The sequence below is a fragment of the Rosa rugosa genome, chromosome 3 (assembly GCF_958449725.1).
Source record: "Rosa rugosa chromosome 3, drRosRugo1.1, whole genome shotgun sequence".
Classification (NCBI taxonomy): domain Eukaryota; kingdom Viridiplantae; phylum Streptophyta; class Magnoliopsida; order Rosales; family Rosaceae; genus Rosa; species Rosa rugosa.
The window spans coordinates 11,186,258-11,211,646 of NC_084822.1; the positions used below are offsets into that span (position 1 = coordinate 11,186,258).

General features: G+C 38.6%; 1 protein-coding gene and 2 long non-coding RNA genes across 4 annotated transcripts; 1 reads left to right on the forward strand and 2 right to left on the reverse strand.

Moving 5' to 3' along the window:
- Positions 1-3,941: 3,941 nt before the first annotated feature.
- On the forward strand, positions 3,942-5,055 carry LOC133736193 (uncharacterized). Its single transcript, XR_009859452.1, has 2 exons — positions 3,942-4,670; positions 4,798-5,055. It is a non-coding gene; the product is annotated as an uncharacterized LOC133736193 (long non-coding RNA).
- Positions 5,056-9,264: 4,209 nt separating this feature from the next.
- LOC133738747 (2-hydroxyisoflavanone dehydratase-like) lies at positions 9,265-10,622 on the reverse strand. The gene has a single exon (XM_062166337.1). It carries the CDS (start codon positions 10,493-10,495, stop codon positions 9,587-9,589), a length of 909 nt encoding a protein of 302 aa, XP_062022321.1. The 5' UTR covers positions 10,496-10,622; the 3' UTR covers positions 9,265-9,586.
- A 2,304-nt stretch (positions 10,623-12,926) lies between these two features.
- Positions 12,927-15,203, reverse strand: LOC133739273 (uncharacterized). 2 transcript variants are annotated; one of them, XR_009860510.1, is made up of 5 exons: positions 15,085-15,203; positions 14,922-14,973; positions 13,653-13,797; positions 13,335-13,413; positions 12,930-13,250 (listed from the first exon to the last, which is right to left on the reverse strand). It is a non-coding gene; the product is annotated as an uncharacterized LOC133739273 (long non-coding RNA). The 2 variants fall into 2 exon arrangements; XR_009860509.1 differs by having other exon boundaries at positions 12,927-13,250; positions 13,653-14,973.
- Between the last annotated feature and the right edge of the window lie 10,186 nt (positions 15,204-25,389).

Sequence of the window (25,389 nt, forward strand, 5' to 3'; positions counted from 1 at the left end):
AAAACTTAAGACTTGTAGCTGCGCCAAAATTTTGCAAATGACATGGAATTCCCTGTTGTTCGGGCAACGCAAGCATGGTGATCAACATTTTCTCCTCACAACTTTCAGCTGACAAGCACAAAGCCCAGACGCTAGTAAGTGAGTAGTAACGAAAATAATTCTATGAGACTAAGAGTCTAAGACTCTTATATCTGCAGGGGAATAACAAAATGTGAAAGTCCTCTAGCGCCCGTACTATATGCAGAAACTATGAAAGCAACAAAAAGAATTGCAGCAACCACTCTGAAGCTATGACCGGATTCAAGTGTCAACTTTGCGAGAACAAGAAAATTTTGTATTAATATACCCAGTAGCCACTTATCAAGCTTTGCTGAAACTCAAAACTCAAAGGAGAAGCTAGAGGCTACCAACGAGACATACTCCAAATTTGAAAACAATCAAGCTCTGCGTGGCACCAAATTAAGAAGTCAATATGAACTTGTTTGTACATTTGAGGGAAGAGCGGTGGAGAAGTTGTTTCTCACCAAGAAAAGGGTGTTAATTTGGTCGAATAGCTTAATGTGAGAAGGGAATTTGGAGCTCAACACCTTTGGAAATTACATCATAGTATCCAATTAAATATGAATAAAAATATAATTAATCATCATCTTTCAAATTGAGGGTACATGTTTTTATTTCCAATAGGTGTCTTTAGGAATTAGTTTGTCTCTCAAGGAGATAAGTGAATAGACATATTGGTTCACTTGGTTTTCTATATAAACCCATAGTCATATCTCCTTCAAAACAAATCACATCAAGATCATAGATCAAAGAGATCAAAAGAGATTAAGAGAATCAAATCAATGATTTCTTTCTCATTTCTTCTACAAGGCTTCGTCGTGTCAAGAGAGTACAAAATATAATTTATGGTTCACCAGAGTCCAAAATTACAGTGCTTTTATTTTGAATCATCGATTGTTGTATTCTAGAAGATGGACGACCACCGAACTGCAAGCACAAGGGTAGGGGCGAAATATGTCTTTAGTCCATTGCATTTGCAAGCCTCAATCGGAAAATCAAGATTCAAACACTATGCACTCGTATACTAGGATTGATACATTACTTGCAATCCTTGTCGTACATATATATAGTTGTTTACCAAGAGCTTTTATTTATTGAGGATTGATCTATTTCATACAATCCTAGTTGAACTTAATTTCTGTTATGATTAAGCATCATATGTATGATTGTTCCCCAACAATGTGTCACCTGGTTTTAGACGAAGACTGCAAAATGCGACCCGGAGTTCACTTGGCGTTATAGGTGTCCAAATCAAAATACCTGAATATTGATTTCGTAAAATAATGCTTGGAAACCTAAAAAATAGAAAAATTATTTTGGTACAAAACCAACCATATATAATTCATTAATTCGCGAAGGGTACATAGACAATCTAACGACTCACTAGATGTAACTGCAACTTCAAATCCAATCCTTTGACTCCACCAATCAAATTCAGCCAGTCCCAAATTGAATCTCTGACTTCACTAGTCAAATTTACCCAAACACTAAAAAAATCAAATCATTTCCAAATTACCCAAAAAAAAATTCAAGGGGTTTAGGGCCAGTTTGGTGTGTCTGTGTTTATAAAATAAGATGGTTTATGCTATTATATAAGAATAAGTGATTGTCAAGTCAAGTAGTTGAGATAAGATGGTTTATACTATGATATGAAAATAAGTGGCTTTTCAAGTAAAGCAGTTGAGTGTATGGTAAACTGAATTTTTAAAAGTGCTTAAGCGTTGTTTGTTATGAAGGAGTATTGTGTACCTCCTTATTGCTTAATATTGTCCTGGACGCATGAGAGTGGGCTTGAGGTGCGCTAATTTGTGCAGTGTTTGGTGTAGTGAAGGAATAAACCTCTTGTGCTGGATTTTTTTATTTTTTATTGTTTCGCAATTGGTCATTAACGCATTATTTGTTACACCAATGCCAAATAAACTGTTTTAAAAACTTGTGCTCTAAGAAACCCTAAAAATGTGTAGCCCTATAAAACAATGGTACATATGATCAATGCATAATTACACAATAAGCATATTGTTTTTCTGTAATAAGTGCATTGTACCGTGTAATAGGTGTTACTTGTTAGAGATTTACTCCCCATTAACACTAGGCCAATAACCTCAATATACAACACTTTTTACACAACGAAAAAAAAAAAATTGTTGTGTGATGATGAAAAGTCGGTCATACAACACGTTTAAGAACCTTACATTGTATGATGCCATAAAAATTTTGAGGTTTTTATCTGGAGGTGATTGCACAACACTGACAAGAATATTTTGTTGTGTGAATGATTAACAAAAAAGGGGCAGATTTCCCTCCTAGCTTGACACAAACTTGGGTCCAAATATGTACTACATTGTACAACATCATAGTTATACCTGTTGTATGATACTAGCTAGCAAATTATCACACTACGGTTTTTAACTTTATGTTGTATGATTAGGTCAGATATATTGGCAATTTTGGATGCGCCCCCAAATACTACTCATTCCTCCCAAAAACCTACAATTTTGAAAAACATAGATGTCATGATTTAAGGATCCTACAACATAAAAATTTTATTAGTGTTGTCTGAATGAAACATATTTATCCTAGCGCCAAAACAATTGCACATAGCGGGAACTTTCCAACAGCGAAAACTTAAACTTCACTCACATCTAGTACATGCCGAAAAAGGTTTTCTAACCCGCTCAATTTTTGGGCTGAAACTTGAACTTCCCACCATTTTATTAAACAAAAACTTCTTATTCAATTTTTGGGCAAAACGTTTTCTTCACATTCAATTTTCCTTTTTTATTTTATTTTTTTGGGCAAGTCACACTCTCTCTTCTCTCAATTTCTCTCTTCTTCTTTCTTCTTCTCCGACCTCATCAGCCCCTTTCAAACTCTAACCTTAATCCTCCCTAATGGCCTCCTCCCCCAACCACCACAATAACCACCCCCTCAACGGCGATTCAAACGCCCACGCCTCCAAAAAGCCCAACTCTCCTTCATCACCCTGGCTGAAATCGCCAGCGAATTCTCCCTCTGCAAAATGGGTAATCCTTCTCTCCTTTTTAATCTGTAGGTAATTGGGTAAAACTAAATTGTAGTTTCTTTCTGAGTTTGATTCTCGGGTTTCTTTTAGATCTGAGGATGAACACGCACGAGGTGTCCAAGAGGCGAGCCCATCACCTAGGCCGGAATTCAGCCGTAGCAATTGCTGTAGAATCTGCAGTCGCCGGTGCTCGAAAAGAAGGTAACTTATTGTTACGTCTTCGATAACTCTAGCTACCTCGTCGATTTTGTATCCATTCAGAAACGATTCGTTTGACATGTGAATTGCTCAATAATCATGCTTAATAGTTAGTGCTACTTCAAGTTTGGGTTTTGATTTAATTTGTTTCAAGTTATTTTCTCTTAAGTTGATAAGCAGACTACCTAGATTGGACATCATTTTGAGTATGATGGGAAGGTCATTTCTGTTTTGTTATATTTAATATAATAATTCAGCTGGAGGTGAGTATGATTATTACTATAATCCAACAGCAAATTGTGTGATTTGTGTTCATTTCGATGTAGGATGCCGATCTGGTGTTTCAAGTTTGGAAAGATGTGGAGAGTTGATGACAAATGGTAGTCAATTACACGTTCTCAAGTACTTTTTTTTTCCTTTCAATTTTATTTCATTTTTTAGTGATTGTATTACTAAGTACACAAGAATATTCAGACCCAAAAAAAAAAAAGTACACATGAATATGAGATGTTGCGAAATCGTTCATGTAATTGTCCTGTTAATCATATTTATAATAAGCTTTTAAACTGTGCTTTTAATCGTTCATGTAATTGTCCTGTAAATGGACATTTGAATGTTTTCATTTCTGTGTATTGAATGCTCCTTGTAATGCAGGGGTATGTTGATTTGGTCGATTTGATAAGTTCAACTACTTTGTCTCTGGTTCAAGGCATGTAGACTTTGTTCAAGTGAGTTTTCTGGTTTCAAACTCTTCAACATTTCGATGCAGCATGAATAGGAAATTGTATTGTCATAGTTATCTCAATTATTACTTGTCATCTCTATGCTATTGTACTTCTATCTATTTTTTATTTCTTCTTCCTTAATTAAATTCAGGTAAACATCATATGTGGAAATTGTTGTAATGGACAATGCACAGATTTGTGAATCTTTCATTTCAAAGTTCATGTATGGTTGGTATTTATACAAGGAATTGATATGGTCCCTTGTTATTTATACTAGGAATTGATATGGTACCTTTCCAATACATGGAGACATGTAATCTTGTCAATCGTTGAACTCTGTTTTTGGTTGAAAGCTCAATAGATAATACTAATGGGGGTTGCTTTAATTCTCACTCATTTAATTACCTCTCTCTGTGGTCCTACACTTATTATTATGTTCAATTGCTAAGTTTCATTACCTTGGTGGATGTAAGTTGCTAGATTCACAGTTTTATTTTCTTGGGTTTGTTAAAATGTTGTTGTGGTTTAATTTGCGATTTGTACTAGTACTATTTGGATTTGACACTATTAGTAAGCTGTTGTTCATGATTTGGTGATGACAGGTAGTGGAAAGTGGAAACCTTGCATTTTCTATGAAACCATAGTCTAGTACTAGTTTCAAGCATGTAAGTAATATATTCTCTCAGTGGTTGTGGCTTGACTTTTGACAAGTAAATGATTTGTACTTCATCTTCCTGGTACACTTGCATGCTCATGCGAATACCATGCTGAATGTTGATTTTCTGTTGCAAGGATATTGAAAGCTTGGATGCTCTACCTGTTTTCAATTTGTCTGTGCTTACAAGGATATTGAAAGCTTGGATAAAGTGAAGAATATGTTCAAGGAAGAGTAGCTGTTCGATCAGCCTTTAGTAATATTGTTCTCAATGTTGTTCTTGTGTTTTAATGTATGAATGATTGAGAAATACTATATTTATGGTACATTTGATGCTTTAATGTATGGATTGGAGTACTTGAATTGATGAATTGCATTCATATTTCTTTTTAATATGGATCGGTACTGTTATTTAGATAACAATGGAGTATTAATTATGCAAAATTCGGATTACATAATAATCAAGTAACAATTCACACAACAGACTTCTTATAACACGCTAAAATTCAGTTGTCTGAAATTAAATCCTACAACAGCTATAGTCTACAAACTGAAGTGGGAGGAGCAATCACACAACAGTAAAATTCAAAGACATGTTATCTGACGAGCTTAACCAACAACAGCTTGAAGACAAGTTTTGTTGTCTGAAGCATGCACATGCCACACAGCCAGCAGCTGTGCCTGACATCTGCCGAGGGAAGGCACAACGCTGATAACAAATAAACTGTTGACTGTTTGTGTTTCATACAACGGCTTTCCACCGTTGTGCCATTTTTCATCACACAACGCTCCGATACACAACGGAGATCGTCCAAATCACACAATGATTTTTGCCCGTTGTCTGTTAGCTTTTTTGGCCTAGTGTAAGTTGAATAAGGCAAGACTGAATAAGGCCAAACATACCGTTGCAATAAGGGTTTAAGCTTTGATATATGCAATATTCTGGCATTAATCATGTGTGATTTTTTTTTTTAGAAAATAGATAATTTCATTACTTATCCATGGCCAGAAGGCACGTACATCAGATGCTGTCTCATACCAATATCCTAAATGGCACAAGCCGTCAAGCAAAAGATAGGTGACCCTCACTGTTAACACATACGCTCACTTATTGAGCCTAACAACAAAGAAACTAAGTCCTCACTACTAACCTCTCTTTGAACAGTAAACCTAGTCACCTAGAGACCTCAATTGGTGTACAACTAGAGAAAACTAAGAAGAAAGTAATAGAAGACCAAATTTCTAGTAATAGGCAAGAAGACCAAGAAAGCCTAAAGCTTTCCTTTGCCCTTATCTCTAGGGCTAGAAACCGAGCCTCCAGCTGCAGGATAGGTGAGTCTCAGAAGGGCAACACCAGGCTTCTTACTGGGACGTTGACTCTTGTTCTTACTGCCAAGCGGCCTACCCGTCTTCTTCTTCTTCAGAGTGACAAGAGGAGCATCATTGTCATCTTCGATCAGTCCCAATGCATCAACCTGCAAGGTTGGGATCTAGCCACCCAAAATAGTCTTGAACTTCTTTGGAGAAGGATTGCAGTCACCACTACGATCCCATTTCTTAGAAACCAAAACATCTTGTTGCTCCACCTGCAGCTTCAACTATTCCAGAACCAGTCGCAATAACAGATGCCATCACCGGAACCTGATTCTGCTCCAGCCCGTGTTCCACTGCCGAGACAACAGTCATTCCATTACCTGCATCCAGAGTCGAACCAGTAGGCGACCCAGAAGGCGAAGCAAAGGTGGAAGTGGGGCGCTCCACTCGGCGAATAATTGGCTTCTTCTTCTTGGGGATAGAGGAGGAAGCAGTGAAAAAGTCACGCTTGTTCTTAGCTGAGAAAGAAAACAAACCTCTTGAGGTCGAGGGTCTCGGAAAGCTTAAAACCCTAAGCACTAAGATTGTAGTGTTCGGCTCCTCACACAGAATCCCAGCATGCGTGATTAGACCACACTGTGGGCATATCCCTTTCAAATGCTCAAAATGAAACTGCAGCACAGGTTCGACACCGACATCCAAAAAAACTTTACGCTCAAGTAAGACCGGTTTGGAGATATCATGAGTAAATAAGATCCGAATCAATTCCTTCTTATCGTAATCCAAGAAGCCACCCAAGAGATTACTGATAAGAGTAAAGTTCTCCGGTTCTTCATAAAAAGGAGGGATCCCTGAAACCCTAACCCAAACACGAATATGCTTAAACTGGGCTTCATGAAGAGGCTTGATGCCGTCATACTCTTCAAAACAAACCGGGGCTCGATCGGGGCTTGTTACGATCACGCACCGATTCAAAGGAGAACAGGAATATATCTCCAGCCTTTTTCTGGACCCTAAATTCCTTATCCACCATCCAAGTACGATGGAAGTGAGCTTTGAATGCTTTGAGATCCACCGGCTTGCGGGTCAGAGGTTTGCCAAGCAGAAAGGATTGGGAGGATCTGCGCATAGGACCACCACCAATCTTTCCCATATCCGGGTCGCTACCACCCCCAACGAGGTCAAGAGAAGCAGCGAAGCTTGCTGTGACAGCATCTATGAAGCCCATGGAGAGGAGAAGAGGCGAGGAGGAAAAGATAGCAAGAGGTTAGGGAAGGAGGCTAGGGCGCTGTAGTAGACTAGGTTGATAGAAAAAGCTCTCCTAGGGTTTTTTTATTCTTGAGAACATAACTTGACCCTATTCACTTATCTCTATACTCTTGTACCTTAGGCATTAATCATTGTGTGATTTTCAAATTGTAGCGATTTTTAGTCTATAAATTAATTTATTTCTTCAGGAAAAAAAAACCTGCATTTAAATGTTGAAATTAAAGTATAGGATATCCGATTTAAAATCTTTAAGAGTTTAAGTTAATTACAAAGAGTAGTAAGGCCTAGTTTGGGCCCGAGGTGATTAATGTAAAAGCAGCTTTAGTTGTGCTGTGAGAATAATCAACTGTGAATTTTTTTTTTTTTTGCATCTTTTTTCTTTTTTTAAAAGAGGATCAAATGGTTTTACTTCTGCCCCCATGGTGACTCGAACTCATGACTTCGTACATAGGTAGTGGGTGCTCTACTGAGCTGTGAAATTAGCCGAGTGTTTGGTAAATTTTTCTTTTAAAAGTGTTGTGAGTACAAAAGCAGTGTTTAAGTGTTTGGTGAAGTTTGGTATAAAAGTGCTATGAGTTTAGTCAATGACCAAAAAGGACATGAAAAAAATTAAGGAATTAAGATAGATTAATTATATTTCTCGATAAGTAGTAATGACATTTGGGAATTTTTTAATAAATTCTATTGAACTGAATCTTTAATTTATTGACTTGAGTATTAAGTATGCGTCACGACCAATCCGTGGTAATTTCCGTGAAAATTTTCAGATGTCAGAACTATTTATTACAAATTTCGGACGTTTGGGAATTAAGAAATTCATTTTGAATAAAAGAAATAATTGCAGTGCGATCTTGACTGTTTGTTTCATCACCGCTCCATCTTGGCCGCTGATCTGGGCATCTAAGTACCTTAGGATATGATCAAATGGTCTAGAAGATCTCAGAACAGATCAGATCACGCGACCTGTTTCTCTACCCCGCGCAGCACCGATCTACCCCTGTGGTAGCTTCTGACTCCGACCACATACCGGCGTCAGAGTGACAGCGTTCCATTCCCATTGACGGTGTCTACGTCTTCCTATATTTGGTTTCTCCAAAAGGCGAAAGGTGGAGTCGATTCAAATCCCGAAAAATTTTGGTACTTTTGACGATTTTCTTGAGTTTTCCGGCGACTTCGGTCGCCGATGATGACAAATGAGGTAAGAAAGTTAATCTATTCGCTGAGCTCTACATCTTGATATAATTGGAATTCAGTTTTGAAGATGGGTGATTTGGGTAGAATTCGGCCAAACCGCTGTTCGTAGTGGTGGCTTTGGTTCTCTGGGCTACTTTCAATCTGTTATCTATAACTCATGCCTTTGAATGCATCTTGACATCCGGTTGAATTGCGAAGTTGATGGAATTGGATGAGGGCAACGTAGGTAAAGTCAAGCAAGTTGTCTCAACTTCTAAAATCCACGGTTCTGGAAGCACCATTTCAGCAACTTGTAGATTATGCCTAGGGAAGTGGGAGATTCTTATTATAATTGATGATGGTTGTTTTACCAAACAACTCTAGCAACTTAAATTGAGAAATAAGTTGCTTAATCCACAAGGTGATAGGGGCCAAACTGGGCCTAAGTGTGTATTGCCTGCATTGGTTGTGTGGCTCAAACTATATTTTAAAACTGAGAATTTTATTAATATATTTGAGAAGCTCTAAACCCTTGATCAAGTAAATTCAATGGACAATATCAAAACAAAGGCGTTACCAAATGCCAGTCATTACCTGAATAAAATCAATTAAAAAGAAGAGCTTTCACCCGGTCATTAACAAGGACTATTTAATGATTGGCCTAATCTGTTCTGTCAATGGATCTACAAACGTTTCTAAAAACAAAATGTACTAAAATTTATTTTAAGGGGTCGTATTCTTGCACTCCAGCTCGTACTCTGTTTCATCCTCATTCTAAATTCCTCGTTTAATTTCATATTTCAATAAGATTTGGATGTGTGAAATTTATCTCAGTAAACATTAAGGGTAACGTTGTCACACTGATCAACTGCATAATTTAATTTCAATACAGGAGGTCAGTTTGATAGACTGACCACTATGTTTTCATAAATCACTAACCACAATACCTGTACATACGGTTAAACAAAAGAGTAACTCTGACATTTTCAAACATCACCACGAAGATGTGGGAAGGTAAGTTATATATAGCAAGCCACACACAGTGCACACTAATGGATGTAAATCACTAGGCTAGAACTAGAGCTTGTTGCTTTGAAGAAGAGGATAGGTAATTAGTAAATTTACCTTCTTTTATTTTCTGGTAAACATCACCTATCACCACCACCTTAATTAGTTTTGCTTGATGAACGAACCAAACTTCCTGATCAAGTCCAAAGCTTTCTCTCCCTCAGGTTCACTCAGCAAGTGAAACTCATGAAACTCATCCTCATGCTCCACCACTTCAACACTCCCACCCCACTTACTCTTCTTCAGCTCATCATAGTACCACTGCCCTACCTCTCTCAGATGATCCTTCTCCGCAAAAAATATCAACATCTTCTCGCATCCAAGCTTCGCCAGATCCTCTGCCGGCGGCCTCAGCCTCCTGTCCTGCACCCCGCCGTTCTCCGGACACATGTACAGCCACATTTCGTCGTCCACAGCCAACCCACCAAAAAAGGGATGCACCATAACCATTCCCGCCACTTTCACTCCGGGTAACCCGTCTGATCCGACCCTAACAGCCAGGTTGTGGCACATATTGGCTCCGCCGCTGTCGCCGCATAAGAAAACCCGGTCGAAGTCGGCGTACTGGTTCATCCACGGGTCGGGTCCGTCTCGGGTCGAGTGGGACTGGACCCATTTGAGGGCAGCACAGGTGTCGTCGTAGCAAGCGGGTATGGGCCGATCCGGGAACAGCCCGTATTCAACGGAGACGGCAATGGCGTTGGCTTCGGCGGCTAACGAGGTGAGGTGCTTGTGGAACATGGGAGAGAAGGCGGACTCGAAGCAAAACCCGCCGCCGTGGATGTAAAACAGGATGGGGAGTTTTTGGGTCGGGTCGTGGATCTTGGGTAAGAAGATGCGGGCAGAAACGGCGGGTTCTTGTGAAATGATGACGTCTTTGGATTGGACGCCAGTGACGGAGTCAGTGGAAGGTGGGACTTTCTGGGTGTTGTAGAATATTTCGACGCGGCCATCTTTGTAAGCCTTAAAGAAGCGAAACTCGAGGGCGACTTCGTTGTTAGTTGACTCCATTGGAGAAGGAAAGAGGAAGCTTGAAGAAGATGGTTAAAGTTACCGGGCTCTCTTCGACCGAAAATAATAGCGCACTAATAACATAGCTTAATTATTGATCATCTTAAATTTTCATTTGGGCAGATTCATTGCTCCAATAGTGTCATAGTGGACCTTTTTATTATTATAGGTTTGTTTGTTGTTGCCTTGTTGGTAGAATGCATCTTTTCGTTTTTGTGTGTCTAATGTTGAATGGTATATGATTTTATGTTTTTTTAACATCCTACTTTGTACTTTTAGTAGTGGGCAAGTTATGTTCATTTACAATTTTTTTTCTCTTTCTGTGTTTTATAAGTTCCATTACAAGTTCTCTTCCTCTTGTTCATAACTTGATGCCACTGATCGATGAAATTACTTGATGTCATTGATCGATGAAATTCTTAGATCATTCATTTTGTAAGTTGCTCAATATGTGATATATATTTATCAGTTTCTTCATAAATTTAGTTGCTTTATATCAAATCGGCAAAGTTTATATTCAATAAGATAATTGAGATATTTTAAAAAAAACATGTCCGAAAAATAAATTAAAAAACTCTAAAATAGCAAACGACTTTTTTTTAGTAGAATGAGGTCAGCCATTTTTATTCAATATGGAAAAAACAATATTACACAGTGACCCGCCCCTGTGGGGCCGTCAGAAAGAGACACCGCTAAACGCAATATCACTCCACCTATTGAGTGAAGCTCAGGGGGGAGTAAACTAATAAGAAACTGACAATAAAATTTTTCCACAGAATCCATCAGTAAACTCGCTGACAACCTCAGATGAATAATCCCAGCAGTTCCTCGCGGGCATTGATCCCAATAAAAAATTAGGTACCGAGACAAAAATCGTCCTGGATCCCAAGTTTTTATAATAAATCCACCGGGATCCCAAATCCGGATCCAAAACAGAAAAAGCCCACATGTTGCAGTCCTAGTCAGCTCACTAGGGCTCAAGCCCAATTCTGGCAAACAAAGCAAAGCCCAAATCCAATTAGGGTTTGCCCTTGCAGTCAACTCAACAGAGCTTGTGATCTTGCTACAGCCGCACCAACCTGCCATCATACCTCCGGCCGTCCGGCGCCGTGGATCTAGTGATATCGAGCAAGGGACCCTGACGCCCTTACCAATAGACAACCCAGATAAAGAGATGTCGACGACATCAACACCGGAAGCCACACAACACTCGGAGAAGGAAGACTCCGACCGCCCTACATCTTCCCCACAGCTCTGGCAGCCGTGCATTTTTTCTACATCCTGGTCCATTTGCAAGCGCCCTCGCCGCCATCCGTGGAGGATGGACTCCATCTGAACCCGATCCAATCCCGACTCAGTTGAAACGGTTGTGAGATCATACCTATTGCACAGCAATAGATATGAACTAACTATTATATTTTGTATGCATTAGTTAATGTAAATAAACTGTTTTGAATTCAAATATAAATACATTAAGCAATATATATAAACTTATTAAGTAATCGAATTTAGTTTATATATTAGAATATCTGTTAAAGAATTTGAAATTCAAATGTTTGGTTATCCAGACAAATCTATTAGGATAAGAAGTTATTTTGACAGTTTCTTGATGGAAGGAACTGCCATGTAACTGCTATGTTCAACAGCTTTATATATAAAGTGGAATTTGTATTTGATCCCTGCTAGAACATAAAAACGCTCTCATTGAGTTTGTCCCTTCAAGCAATAAAGAGAGATACGGTGTGTATCCAGGAGAAGATCAGATAGATAACGGCAGCAGATCACCAAATGGATAACGGCAGCAATCCACCAAGTCAGTTTTATGATTTTATTTCATAACATTGATCTAACATTTGAGATAGTATTCTTGAGTTATAAGTTTATGTTTCATATTGAATCTAACAATTGGTATCAGAGCAACTATGCTCAGATTTAGATCGATGTTTATTATAATGCAAATTTATATATATCCTGGGACTTGATGATGACATGCTGTTGTTCATATAAATATATCTGCATATCAATTAAATACAAAGCGATAATGACTTTTACTGCTGTTATCTGTATAAACTGAGTATTGTTTTTATCGAATTATATAATGATTATTTGTTATATGTATACACACTACTAGAATTATGCTTATAGGACACCCTCCAATAAGGGTGCTCATTGTTTACAAGGGCCACCAAACTCTTCATTAGCCACTATGCAGCCACCCAATGCATGACAGTGGTGATTGTTGGGGTTTCCTTTGCAGCATAGTGCACCAAAATTGAAACGGTGCCTAGGTTTTCAATATATACAGATTGCTGTCATGTCAGCTGTCATATCAGCTGCCAACTCTAGTTATACACCAATTACTAGCCAACTATTAGAATGGTGTCTTCAAATGGCACATATTTAAAAAAAAATATTAATAATAAAACAAAAAACAGTAAATAGCTGAATACATGAATGATGTCTACCAATTTATTGATATACATCGATCATCATTCAATCAAAATCTACCGTTTGTTACAAATGTAACTACAGCTTATTGCACTACCTAATAAAGAAACCTATTACAACTTACAAGCCTATGCGCACAAGAAGTATACATTCATGGTCAATAAGTCGATGTTTCTTTCACTAGTAAAGCTCAATAAGGAAAAACTGCATGATATTGTTGTCTCAAGGTCTTGAGCAGGTTGATTCATACATCACAGTTTCATCAGAAAGTCATTAAGCTTCGGTTTGTCCCATGCCACTTCATCAACTTCATACTCAAAAACATATCAATGAACAAAAATCATAACTTGCAACAACCAAAGTTATGAAAAAAATGGACATTAATTCCTACCGATTAATGTGCGATTGTTCATTCCATTTGTTTGGGTGAATGACCATTCCCGGTTCAAAGTTCGTTTCAAAATAGAATCCTGAAATGAACAAACCACAAAACGTGTTATGGCATTCCCACAACATTTTCTTCAAGCAAAATATTCTGTACTCAGTTCAATTGTCATAGAAACCACATATTTAATGTAGAGACTTATTTAAATGAAATATTTCTTGCCTTTAGGTTTGTGACAAGACATAATGACCATAATTTGCAGTTGCTCACTAGCAAGATTTCAAATCAGGAGAGAGTAGAAACTTTATGCTACTCAAAACATACCTGTGAAGATAACAACTTATTCAAGTCTTCTTGTTCCTTTCCACATGCTTACGAGCATCAAAGTATATAGACGCACCTTTAGTTAAAATTTTGTCAGGGACATTTTCAGCTCCATACCTTTTACAATCCTCAGACAACTAGGTACCTGACTACCACGAAAAGATTACAGATAGTAATAAGCGCAACCGCAAAGGCCTGACATCTTTTCTATTTGCAGACTTTAGTAAGATAAGCCAATTTCATAGAGTACTAAGTATTAACTTCACACACTTCCCATTATATCACATAACTTCACACACTTCCCATTGTATCTGCTTCAATATGCTTATATCCTATCGATGTCAATGCTTCAGCTGCATTTACAATTTCTTTTTGAAAATCTTGAGCATAAGAATTATGAAAAATGAGTTTTACAGATGGAACAATTGTTTGGCACCAAAGAGAAATAATAATACCTCAAAAAAATCTGACATTTTAGATTAGTAGGACAAGATGTTCCCAGACTTGTGATCCAAGATAGCAAAACAAATAGTCACCTATATATGCCTAGCAGGTTTCATTGTCATGTCACCTATAAAATCAAACTTTGTTCTTTCCCAAAATGTGAGATCAATACACTAACTATCATCACATTGAGTAGTACAAATTTTTCAGCCATAGTTTGAAGTCAAAATTCTACAATGTAAACAAAGTTCATGTATGCCTTTCCTGCACAAGTAGACCTATACAGTTTCTCTAGCTGTTGATGTCTCTGTCTCTCAACCTCATCTATCACCATTACATCTGAGCTTTCATAACCAGTTCCACCAAACTGCTCTATCACAGCTTGAAATTTTAAAATCAGACAAGAATCTTAACTGAATATGCTATTCTAGAATTCATACTTACAATTTCCAAATATTAAGAAATAAGAAAGAACTAAATTGTTAATCTTTAGTTTTACATAATCAACACCCCCCCAAAACACAAAAAAAAAAAAACTAGTATTTTGATATAATTGAACTCCCGTTCTAAGGTGCAAAGAAAAAAAAAAAAACCAGCTGAATTATTGAGCATAAAAAAAAGACATATCCACCTGAAAAAATATTCAATATTCAAAATATGGATTCGCCAACAAGTAAAACTCCAAGTTTTATATAAATTTTTGTAATTAAAATCGTTCGCTAAGCTTGCTATAGGCCTATATACATAGTCTCTCTGCTACTTTTCTGGGTTCTATATCAAAATCAAAAATAAACATAAACAAAATCAGAAAAATGAAGAACAAACCTCTTGCTTGCGAACACTCAAACGCTGCCAAGGGAACCGATTCTTCAATCCACTAGAAGAGAAAGTTAGGGTTTATGTATATACTATGAATTAAATTCGATTCCTTGAAAATTGTTGAAGTAATTGATATATTAAGTTCAATAAATTGAAAAAAGGAACTTACAGTAGCATTAGATTAGAAGGACGGCTGTTGAGAGTAAGATAAATCTTTCGCACAAGCTCGCATGGGATGAAGCACCAAAGATAGGTTCTTCTCAGATCTGATGCTTTGCAAGAGTCATATTTTGATAAAGTGAGGTTGATCTGGGTCCAGTCTTATATTGGAAGCTTGCTGCCATACCTACTATAGCCATGTGAGAGGGATGGTATTGCTGACAAGAGATGTCCTAGAGGGGCAAAAATTGTAAATATTGGAAACTAAACCCACAACTTCAGAATTGGGCCACCCACATTCGGTACCAAGCCTCATAACAACTCACTGATCCGATTAATGGTGACAAATTATTCTCAAAACCCACTCTTTCCAAATAGTGTTCAAAATCGGTGTTCTATGGGTCATTTTCTAGTAGTGACATGTGACAATTGTATCTAACTTCAGAAACTACTGCATATTTCATGTAGATTCATATTGCTGCCAAAGTAGCCATGATTATACTGATATATGCAATAGGCTAAACAGAATTTTTCTTTCTGAATGTGTTATTCATATGTATTCAATGCTATCAAAATAGTTGTAATGTATATGTATGAACATACATTCACAGAAGAAAACTTGAAAGTTTAAATTACAATCTAACTTCCAAAGCGGTTGGATATCAAGATTAGGCTTTCTGGTTTAACATATGTATGATAATGAACATTCATAAATATATTGTTAGAGGTAAGTGTATCACAAATGATACCAGCATCTTGAACATGATATATGTTTACTATCTGTATGTGATTCATTTAAAATGTTTATTCTATATGAATTAACATTTGGGATATGCATATGATTCTAGTATATAGTCAAACTAGAATATATGTTGATTGACTGATTTAAATTAATTTCTGTTGTAGGAGAATAGAATTGTGTGTCTATTATTGATAATAGGAGCCCTTTAAATAGGGAGTTACAAGGTACCCAAAAAGGTAATAGAATCCGATTACAATTGAATACCTAGAACACATTCCTATTACAACTCTAAACCCTAGTTTGTAGAGGCACACATTATGTCGATATCCTTCAACACTCCCCCTTGTGCTGCTCAAACTTGGTGATGACGCTTTGATTGTTGCCTCGTTAAAAACCTTGCCAGGTAACAAAAACCATGTGGGACAAAAATAACCCTGGTCGAAGGACAAAAAGAGCACAACACGTCCTTCACTCTTCGAGATCGAACATGTAGACATCATGCCTCCCCCTGATGTCAATATCTCCCCTGATTGCTACAATCATGGGAGTTCGGATAACTTTCTCAATCCGATGCTCTTCACATGTTTCTCGAATGTGGATTTTGGTAACGACTTAGTAAATAAGTCCGCTACATTATCCTCTGATCGGATTTGGTTCACTTCAATATTTAGAAGTGCTTGTTGTCATTTTGATGGAGGAGAGGAGGAGCACGGAAGGTGGCATTTTGCCTTGTGGGGTCCGATCCCACACATCCGTCATCTCTTTTCTCTGTAGGGATAGAACAAGCTCATATCAATCGTACCTCTCAAATATCGAAAGATTGTCTTTATGCCAATCCAATGGCGTTGCGTTGGCGCGGGGCTATATCTAGCCAACAAGTTCATAATAATTGAGGTGTCCGGTCTTGTATTGTGCTAAGTACAATAATGTGCCTATTGTACATAAGTAAGCACTTCTGCTATTAACACGTCTTCGTCATCATCCCTGGGACGAAACGGATCCCTTTTAGGGCCAAGACTACGGACGACCATGGGAGTGCATCTTTGACTTTATCAAAATGCCCAAGCATCTATTGACACGGTATACAAAACTGTGTTCTCCCAAGGTCCTTCCTCTTAAACTCGGATTTCAGGTGTTCAGCGGTTTTCCTTAACTCACAAGGGTTCCAATTATGTTTAGCAACATAAACTGCGACAATTGCAAATCCGGAACTTGTCATGGAAACGCGTGGGCATAGTTCATCATATCCCTTCCCAATCAAGTAGTCACTTTAGTGAGCGTTTCAACCTCGTTGCAAACGCGCTCCGTGGTCTAGAGCCACTTGACTTGGGTAAATTAAGTTCACAAGAACCTTCATTATATTCCGTATCTAGATCCCCATAAAGATACGTAGTGACCACATTTGTAAGCTGCATGTTCAGTTATTTGGAAACTACCAAACTGACAAGGTAGAGGAGTGCAATGACATCCATTACGAGAGAATATGTCTTCTCGTAGTCGATTCCAGGGCGTTTTGTGAGAAGCCTTGCGCCATAAGGCGAGATTATCATCTCTTTTTCTCATCACGCTATCTAACGAAGACCTATTACTGTCAACAAGTTTTATGTTAGGAGGTGTTGGCATCTCAGGCCCGAAATCCTTCCTCTTCGTTAGTGAATCCAATTCAACCTGGATCGCATCTTTCCATTTAGGCCAATTTTCTCTACGTTGGCATTCTTCAACGGAGTAAGGTTCGATGTCATTGGTCTCAATAATTCCACGTCCTTATGTACACTAGTGTAGTTCGTAGAGATCTCTATATTCTCAGGAATTGGTTCTAACATTGAGGCGTCCCCCAACGATGTCTCTTGGACATAACCACAATCCAAAATATTCTCATGAGACGGATTTTGAGTATCAATAATCAATGGATCAAGTTGTGCCAAACTCGCTCTCTTCTTAGGGCGAGAATCGATCGAACCTATGGGTCTCCTACGCTCTCTAGCGGAACCCATGGCCTATGACGCCATTATGCCACCTTGTGGCGTCACCATACCACCATCCATGGTGGTGGTGCCGTACCCATCTTCTCTGGGTGACACCATGTCCTCTTGTGGGGACATCAATCCTTGCAGGCATGTTTGCAGCAGGTATATGTGATCTCGTCACTTTTAGGGGATCAAGATGAGACATAGTGGGGACAGACCACAACAATTCCTGTCGTTCCTGTTGAACATTGACGTTCTAATCTCCCCCTAACAACGGGAAGACTGTCTCGTCAAAGTGACAATGACGCAAATCCAGCGAAATAGAGATCGCCTGTCAAGGGTTCTACGTAGCGAACTTATATATATTTATGCATTCGTTGCAATGACTCATGTTGATGCGCTGTGGCGGCGCAATTGGCACATAAACCGCACACTCAAATATGCATAAGTACGAGATATTAGACCCGAACCCAGTCACTAGCTGTAACGCAAATAAAAGTTGAGTGGCTGCTATAAGTCGTAGACGAATTAGCATAGCTAGCTGCATGCGATATTTGCATAACCCAAGCGAAAATATTGGTGCGCATTACCAAAGTCTGGGCTACCATCGTAGTCGTTTAATGGTGGCTTTTCCGCGAGACCAATTGGGTGTGTAGATATCAATACCCAATGATATGCAATAGTCATCGAAAATTTTCGATGTAAACTCTCTAGCATTATCAAGTCAAATTGACTGAATGGGATGATCTGGGTAGTGAGCCTGTAGCCATATGATATGTACTAGGAGTGTAATATAAGCAGCATTACGAGTGGATAATGGCACAACACGGGACCAGTGTGTTTGCGTATCAACCAACACGATAAAACATCTATACGGTCCGCAAGTTAGTTGATCAAATCCACAGAATTCCCTAGATTCTTTGTAAGAATGGAATTATTTCCTCAATCTCCTTTGCATAGGATGGTCTCAATCCTAAATAACAGGCTTTACAGAACGAAACATGGGCTTTATAATCAACCAGTGAGGCTTTTGGTTAAGCCATAATGTTACAATAGACTTGAGAAGTAGAGAGAGGAGTTTATGGCGTCAATGCCACGTATTTGCCGTAGGGGGTAGGCGGCGCTGGCCATGTATGGTCGGTCTTTGCATAATCATGGCACCATGAGGCGCATGTGCAGCTCCTCGAACCAATTCTTGGTTCTTACTTTTCTTCGTTCTGAAAATGGATGTCCGTGTAATGTCTTTAATACACGGATCATCATGTCAAAGCCTATATGTGTCCAATTCCCATAAGTCGTCTCTCATGACATGGTTGGATTCAATAACTCAAATAGTGATTACATACAACCCACTAGAGCGACACATAAGTTTCTCTAATACTCGTTTATGTCCGTAGTCATTAGAGGTGATGCAAAGGAACTCTGTCCATTCTCATAATGTGTTTCCACATGAGAACCATTGGCTCTTATATAATAAAGTTCGAATTAAGGTATGTCCAAGACATTAAGTAAAAGAATTTACACTTTATTAATAGCCAATTATTACATCAAAGTTTCCAAAATCTAATCCAAAATAAAATCAAACTAAGACACATTGTAGTCACTCTATCCGTTTGGTAATCCAATCAAATATGACCAGGAAAGTAGAGAGAGATGTTGGTGGAGCGAGGCTCTCTTAAGTACCAATAATCTCAATGACTTTCCTAGACATCACATTTTATTGGGTCCGCCACATAAGAAAGAGTTAATACAATTGTCATTTATTGACTAAGGCAAATTGCCATTACAAAAGTTCTTGGAAAAATAAAAGGACTAATCTAATCAAAGTCTGCTGCATCCTTGTGCACTTCATCTTCAGCTTTGAAGTCCTCTATGGTGAGATTGACATCTCCACCATCTTCTTCTTCTTCTGCAAGGTACACTTCTTGCTCTCTCAGGTCCCTGTATGCCCTGTATCTTTCAGCTAGTTCCTCACTTGCCTTGCATTGCTTGAACCAATGCTCAATTGATCCACATCGATGACACTCATCATTGTGGTTGCCTTCCTTTAATTGAGGTGCACGTTGTGCACGTTGCGGGCGTTCCCTAGGAGGGTTGGTGCCACCACCATGACCCATGGCGCCACCATTACGGCTAGGGATACCACGACCTTCTCTCCCACGTGTGGCATTACCACCACGTGTATCCACACCAAACTTGCGGTTTCCTTCCTGGTTAGGGCGGTTATATGGACCCATACGTCCCTCATATCCCTTATTCCTTGGGTTCCGCTCCTTGCGCCCTCCTTTGGGCGCATTATAATTCGCCTCATGAACGCTCTTAGTTCCAATGGGCCTTGAATTATAATTCCTCACGAGTATGTTATCATGTTTCTCAGCTACAGATATGATATTGATAAGCTTTTGAAACCTCGTGATCCGTCCAGCATTGACTTCAGAACGATATTGCTTTGATATCACAATGGCTGAAACGGGGAAGGTGGAGAGAGTCTTCTCAATTAGCTCTTGTTCTGTGATAGGTTTTCCACAAAACCTCAACATGGATTGTATGCGAAGAGCTTCTGAATTATATTCAGCAACAGACTTGAAGTCAGCAAAGCGCAGATTGTTCCATTGAATCTTCAAGTCAGGGAGGAGGGAATCTTGGACATTGCCAAAGCGCTCTTCTAGCGCTACCCATAGCTCTCTTGCATCCTTGATCGACATATACTCCAATCTGAGTGCTTTGTCCATATGACGTCGCATCAAGATGACTGCTTGAGCATGTTTTGCAGGTGTTGGGATGAACACAAGATCCGGGTTAGGTGCCTGGATTATGGGCAATATTCCCTTTGAAGTGAGATGGTTCTCAACATCAGTTACCCAGCTATGGTACTCCGAGGCTGTTGACTCAAGCATGGGAAAGTCGAGTCTAGGTTCATTCGACATCCTGAAAATAAGAAGAGAAGATATATTAGTTTCGGAGCTAAACTTCCACGAAAACTAAAATAATAAGATTTCCGAGCTATGCTACCAAGAAATCAATTTCCAAGAATCTCTTTTGGATTAGACCAAATAATGATGTTTTTAATATGGTCACAAATTGATGCTTACGGACGCTCTTAGTCCAAGCATTATGAACACTCTTAGTTCATACGAACGCTCTTAGTTTGTTTAATTATGAACACTCTTAGTTCATACGAACGCTATTAGTTCGTTTAATTATGAACACTCTTAGTTCATACGAACACTCTTAGTTCGTTAAGCGTGAATCCCCACAATTGCGCTTTGTTAAATATCAAAATCATTTGGCAACATATATTCCAATATTTGCAGAAAATAAAAGGAATTTAAATACAAGAAAGCAGCAACCTTAATTATAAAAACTTACGTGATTGTTCTTGGCTTGAAGACACGCGCGTGTTGATGCAGGCGTGTAGCTAAATTAGGATTGCTGGAATCTGGTCGGAAATTGGCATTTGGTGGGCTGCCCTTCTCCCTTCCCTTTTTTTTTTTTTTTTTTTTTCGCGACTTCTTTCTTCCTTCTGGTTTTTCTCCCTGCAGCGATCAACTGTTGAGCAGGTGGGAGGGAGGCTGCTGCAGTTCGCCGGTGGGAGGGAGGCTGCTGGGATCGGAGGTGCTGCAGATAGGAGGTGCTGGTGCTGCTGCAGTTCGACGTGCTAGTGCTACTGCAGATCGCGGCCTGGGCTGCTGGCGGCTTGGGCTGTTCGCGGCCTGGGCTGCTGGCGGCTTGGGCTGTTGGGGGCAGGACGCAGGGAGCGGCAGGAAGGCTGCAGGGAGGCTGCTGCTGCTGCTGCAGGTGCTTGGGCTCGGGCAGTTGTGCAGCAGGGAGGTGCGGCAGGGTGGCAGGAAACAGCGGGGGCTGCTGTGCAGTGCGGGTGCGCAGGCAAGGGAGGCCGGTGTTGTGTGGCAGGGAAAAAAGTTTTTTTTTTTTTTCAAAAGCTAGGGTTTTATTTTTTGTTTTTCTTTTCTTTTAGGCTAGGGTTAGGGCTCGTGCTGATAATGTGTTGTAGGAGAATAGAATTGTGTGTCTATTATTGATAATAGGAGCCCTTTAAATAGGGAGTTACAAGGTACCCAAAAAGGTAATAGAATCCGATTACAATTGAATACCTAGAACACATTCCTATTACAACTCTAAACCCTAGTTTGTAGAGGCACACATTATGTCGATATCCTTCAACAATTTCATTCCAGCCATGCATTTTCCAATGAGCATTAATCAAATTGAATTGCTCAATGGATTGAATTTCAAGAAGTGGAAGGGAGACATAGAACTCAACCTAGGCATACTAGATTTTGACCATGTGTTGAGGGAGGATCCACCGGCAGAACTGACTGCTAATGCATCTAAGGAGGCCAAAGACAGGTATTCATAGTGGCATAGGCACAACAGGATGGCACTGATCTGTATGAAAAAGAGCATGACTGATGCTGTGAAGGGAGGCATTCCAGATTCTGAATTTGCAAAAGTTTATTTCAATTCCATTGCTGAGAAGTACAAAGTTTTTGACAAATCTGAAGTTAGCACCTTAATGAATGCACTGACCGGAATGAAGTTCACTGGACATGGAAGTATAAGGGAGTATATAATGAAAGGGATAGATATTGCTGGAAAATTGAAGGGCCTGAACATGAACATTGATGATCCTTTTCTGGTGCACATGTTGCTGAACTCTTTCCCAGATCAATACAGTTACTTGAAAAGCCTTTACAACACACAGAAAGAAAAATGGAGCCTAAATGAATTGATTTCCATTTGTGTGCAGGAGGAAGATGAAATGATCAAGAGGGGAAAAACAGTCAACATCAATTATGTTGCAAAGCCAAAAGTTAAGAAAATTTTTGGCAACAAGAACTTTAAGGCCAGTTCATCTAAATCTGCTGCTATGAAAAATGACGTGAATAAGAATAAGTCTCTCAAAACCAGTGGTCCAATGAAATGTTTCTTTTGCAAGAAAACAGGTCATTTCAAGAAGGATTGTGAGGGATTCAAAAACTGTTTCAACAAGAAAGGTACATTTTTATTAAAATCAGTTTTTAACTTAGAGTCACATGCATTTGTTGATGATAATTCTTGGTGGGTTGATACTGGCTCACCCATTCATATTGTTAATTCAATACAGGGATTATCAAGCATAACAATCCCAAACAAGAATGAAACAAGGGTATGCACTGCAAGTGGCCAAAGGGTGGCAGTTCAAGCTGTAGGAATTGTTAAATTAGTTTTCAAAAATCAGTTCATATTAGTACTAGAAAATGTGTATTGTATTCCTTCAATAAAGAGAAATCTAATATTTGGTTCTCAATTTGTAATGAATGATGGTTTTAGTTTCTCTAGTAATAATAAAGCTATGTATTTCTTTAAAAATGTCTTGTTTTGGTGATGCAAAATTAATCGATGGCTACTGCTGTGTTAATTGTTCTAATATTGCTGCTGTTACTCAAGTACAAAATCATGATATTTTCAACGTGTCCAAATCTTCCGGTGTTAAAAGGAAAAACCAGCAACATGTATCTTCTTTTCTTTGGCACAAAAGGCTAGGACATATTTCTAAACAAAGATTGCATGAGTTAGTCAAACAAAATATTCTTCCTGCATTGGATTTTAGTGATTTTGAAACTTGTGTGGATTGCTTGAAAGGAAAAATGACAAATTTGAGAAATTTCAGTTCCAAAAGAAGTGAATCATTGCTTGAGCTAATCTAAATAGATATTTGTGGTCCATTCTCAGTAAACACTATTTGTGGAAATTCTTACTTTGTGACTTTTATTGACGATTTTTCAAGGTATTGTTTTGTGTATCTGATTTCTGACAAGTCACAAGTTTTAGATGTTTTCAAAATTTTCAAAACTGAGGTAGAGAGACAAACTGAAAAGCTTATTAAAGTAATCAGGTCAGACAGAGGAGGGGAGTATTATGGAAAATATTCAGAGAAAGGGCAACATAAAGGACCGTTTGCTACATATTTGGAACAATGTGGCATTGTTGCTCAATATACTACTCCATACACACCTCAGCAAAATGGTGTTTCTGAAAGAAGAAACAGAACTTTGATGAACATGGTTAGAAGCATGTTTTCCAGATCAGGTTTACCAAGATTTCTATGGGGAGAGGCTTTGAAAACTGCAAATTACATTTGCAATAGAACACCAAGCAAAGCAATTAAGAATACCCCATTTGAAAATTGGTGTGGCTATAAACCAAGCCTAAATCATCTACATGTTTGGGATTGCAAGGCAGAGGCAAGAGTATACAATGGAGAAAATGACAAGCTTGACTCAAAATCAATAACTTCATATTTTATTGGTTATTCAGAGAAGTCAAAAGGATTCAAATTTTACTGCCGTTCAAGAACCAACAGAATTTTTGAGACACATAGAGCAACCTTCTATGATGAAATGTTTGATCAGAATGAAGATGTAAGTGAGGGGACCAGTGTTGATCAAATGTATAACAACATGGATAATTGGTTCATTTTTCCAAAATTTGTGCCACCTGAAACACGGATGATTAGTGAAGCACTTTTACCAGCAGCACAAGGTGAAGCACTCATACCAGCAGCACAAGGTGAAGCATTCATACCAGCAGCACATGTTGAAAATCAATCTCAAGCAGTCAATTTTGGAAATCAAAATGATACAAACGATGACGTTCAGAACAGTGAAAATGCAGAAATCCCAGCAGCAGAAGCACATGAAATCTTGAGAAGATCAGAAAGATCAACAAAATCTGCAATATCCAGTGATTATCATCTATATTTGACTGCAATTAAGTTTGATTTGGGGGAAGAAAATGATCCTGTTTCATTGAAAGAAGCTATGCAATCTAATAACAGCCACAAATGGAAGTTAGCAATGGAAGATGAACTTCAAAGCACGTCACAGAATGGAGTTTGGACATTAGAAGATAGAACTGCAGATTTGAAACCAATTGGCTACAAATGGGTTTATAAAACAAAAAGGGATGCAAACGGCAAGATTGAAAGATACAAAGCTAGGCTTGTAGCAAAACGATAGAATCAGAAGGATGGTATAGATTACAACAAGACTTTTTCACCAGTCTCAACTAAAGATGCCTTCAGAGTTATAATGGCTTTGGTTGCACATTACAATCTAGAATTGCATCAGATGGATGTTACAGCATTTTTAAATGGAGACTTGCAAGAAAACATCTACATGCTTCAACCAGAAGGGTTCATTGAGGATGAAAAGAAAATCTGCAAACTCAACAAGTCCATCTATGGACTCAAGCAGGCATCCAGACAATGGTACTTAAAATTTCCTGCTGTGATTTCAGATTTTGGCTTTGAAGAAAATAAATTAGATGAGTGTGTGTACTGCAAGGTTAGTGGGAGTCATTTTATATTTCTAATTTTATATGTGGATGATAACTTATTAGCCAGCAGCAATATTGGTTGGTTGAAAGACACAAAAGAATTTTTGATGAAGAACTTTGACATGAAGGATATGGGGGAAGCTCACTATGTACTTGGAATAGAAATCAGCAGAAACATAAATCAATGCATGCTGGGATTATCACAAAAGAATTACATAGATAAGTTGCTGCTGAGATTTGGTCTAGAAAAATGCAAATCAGGAAGTGC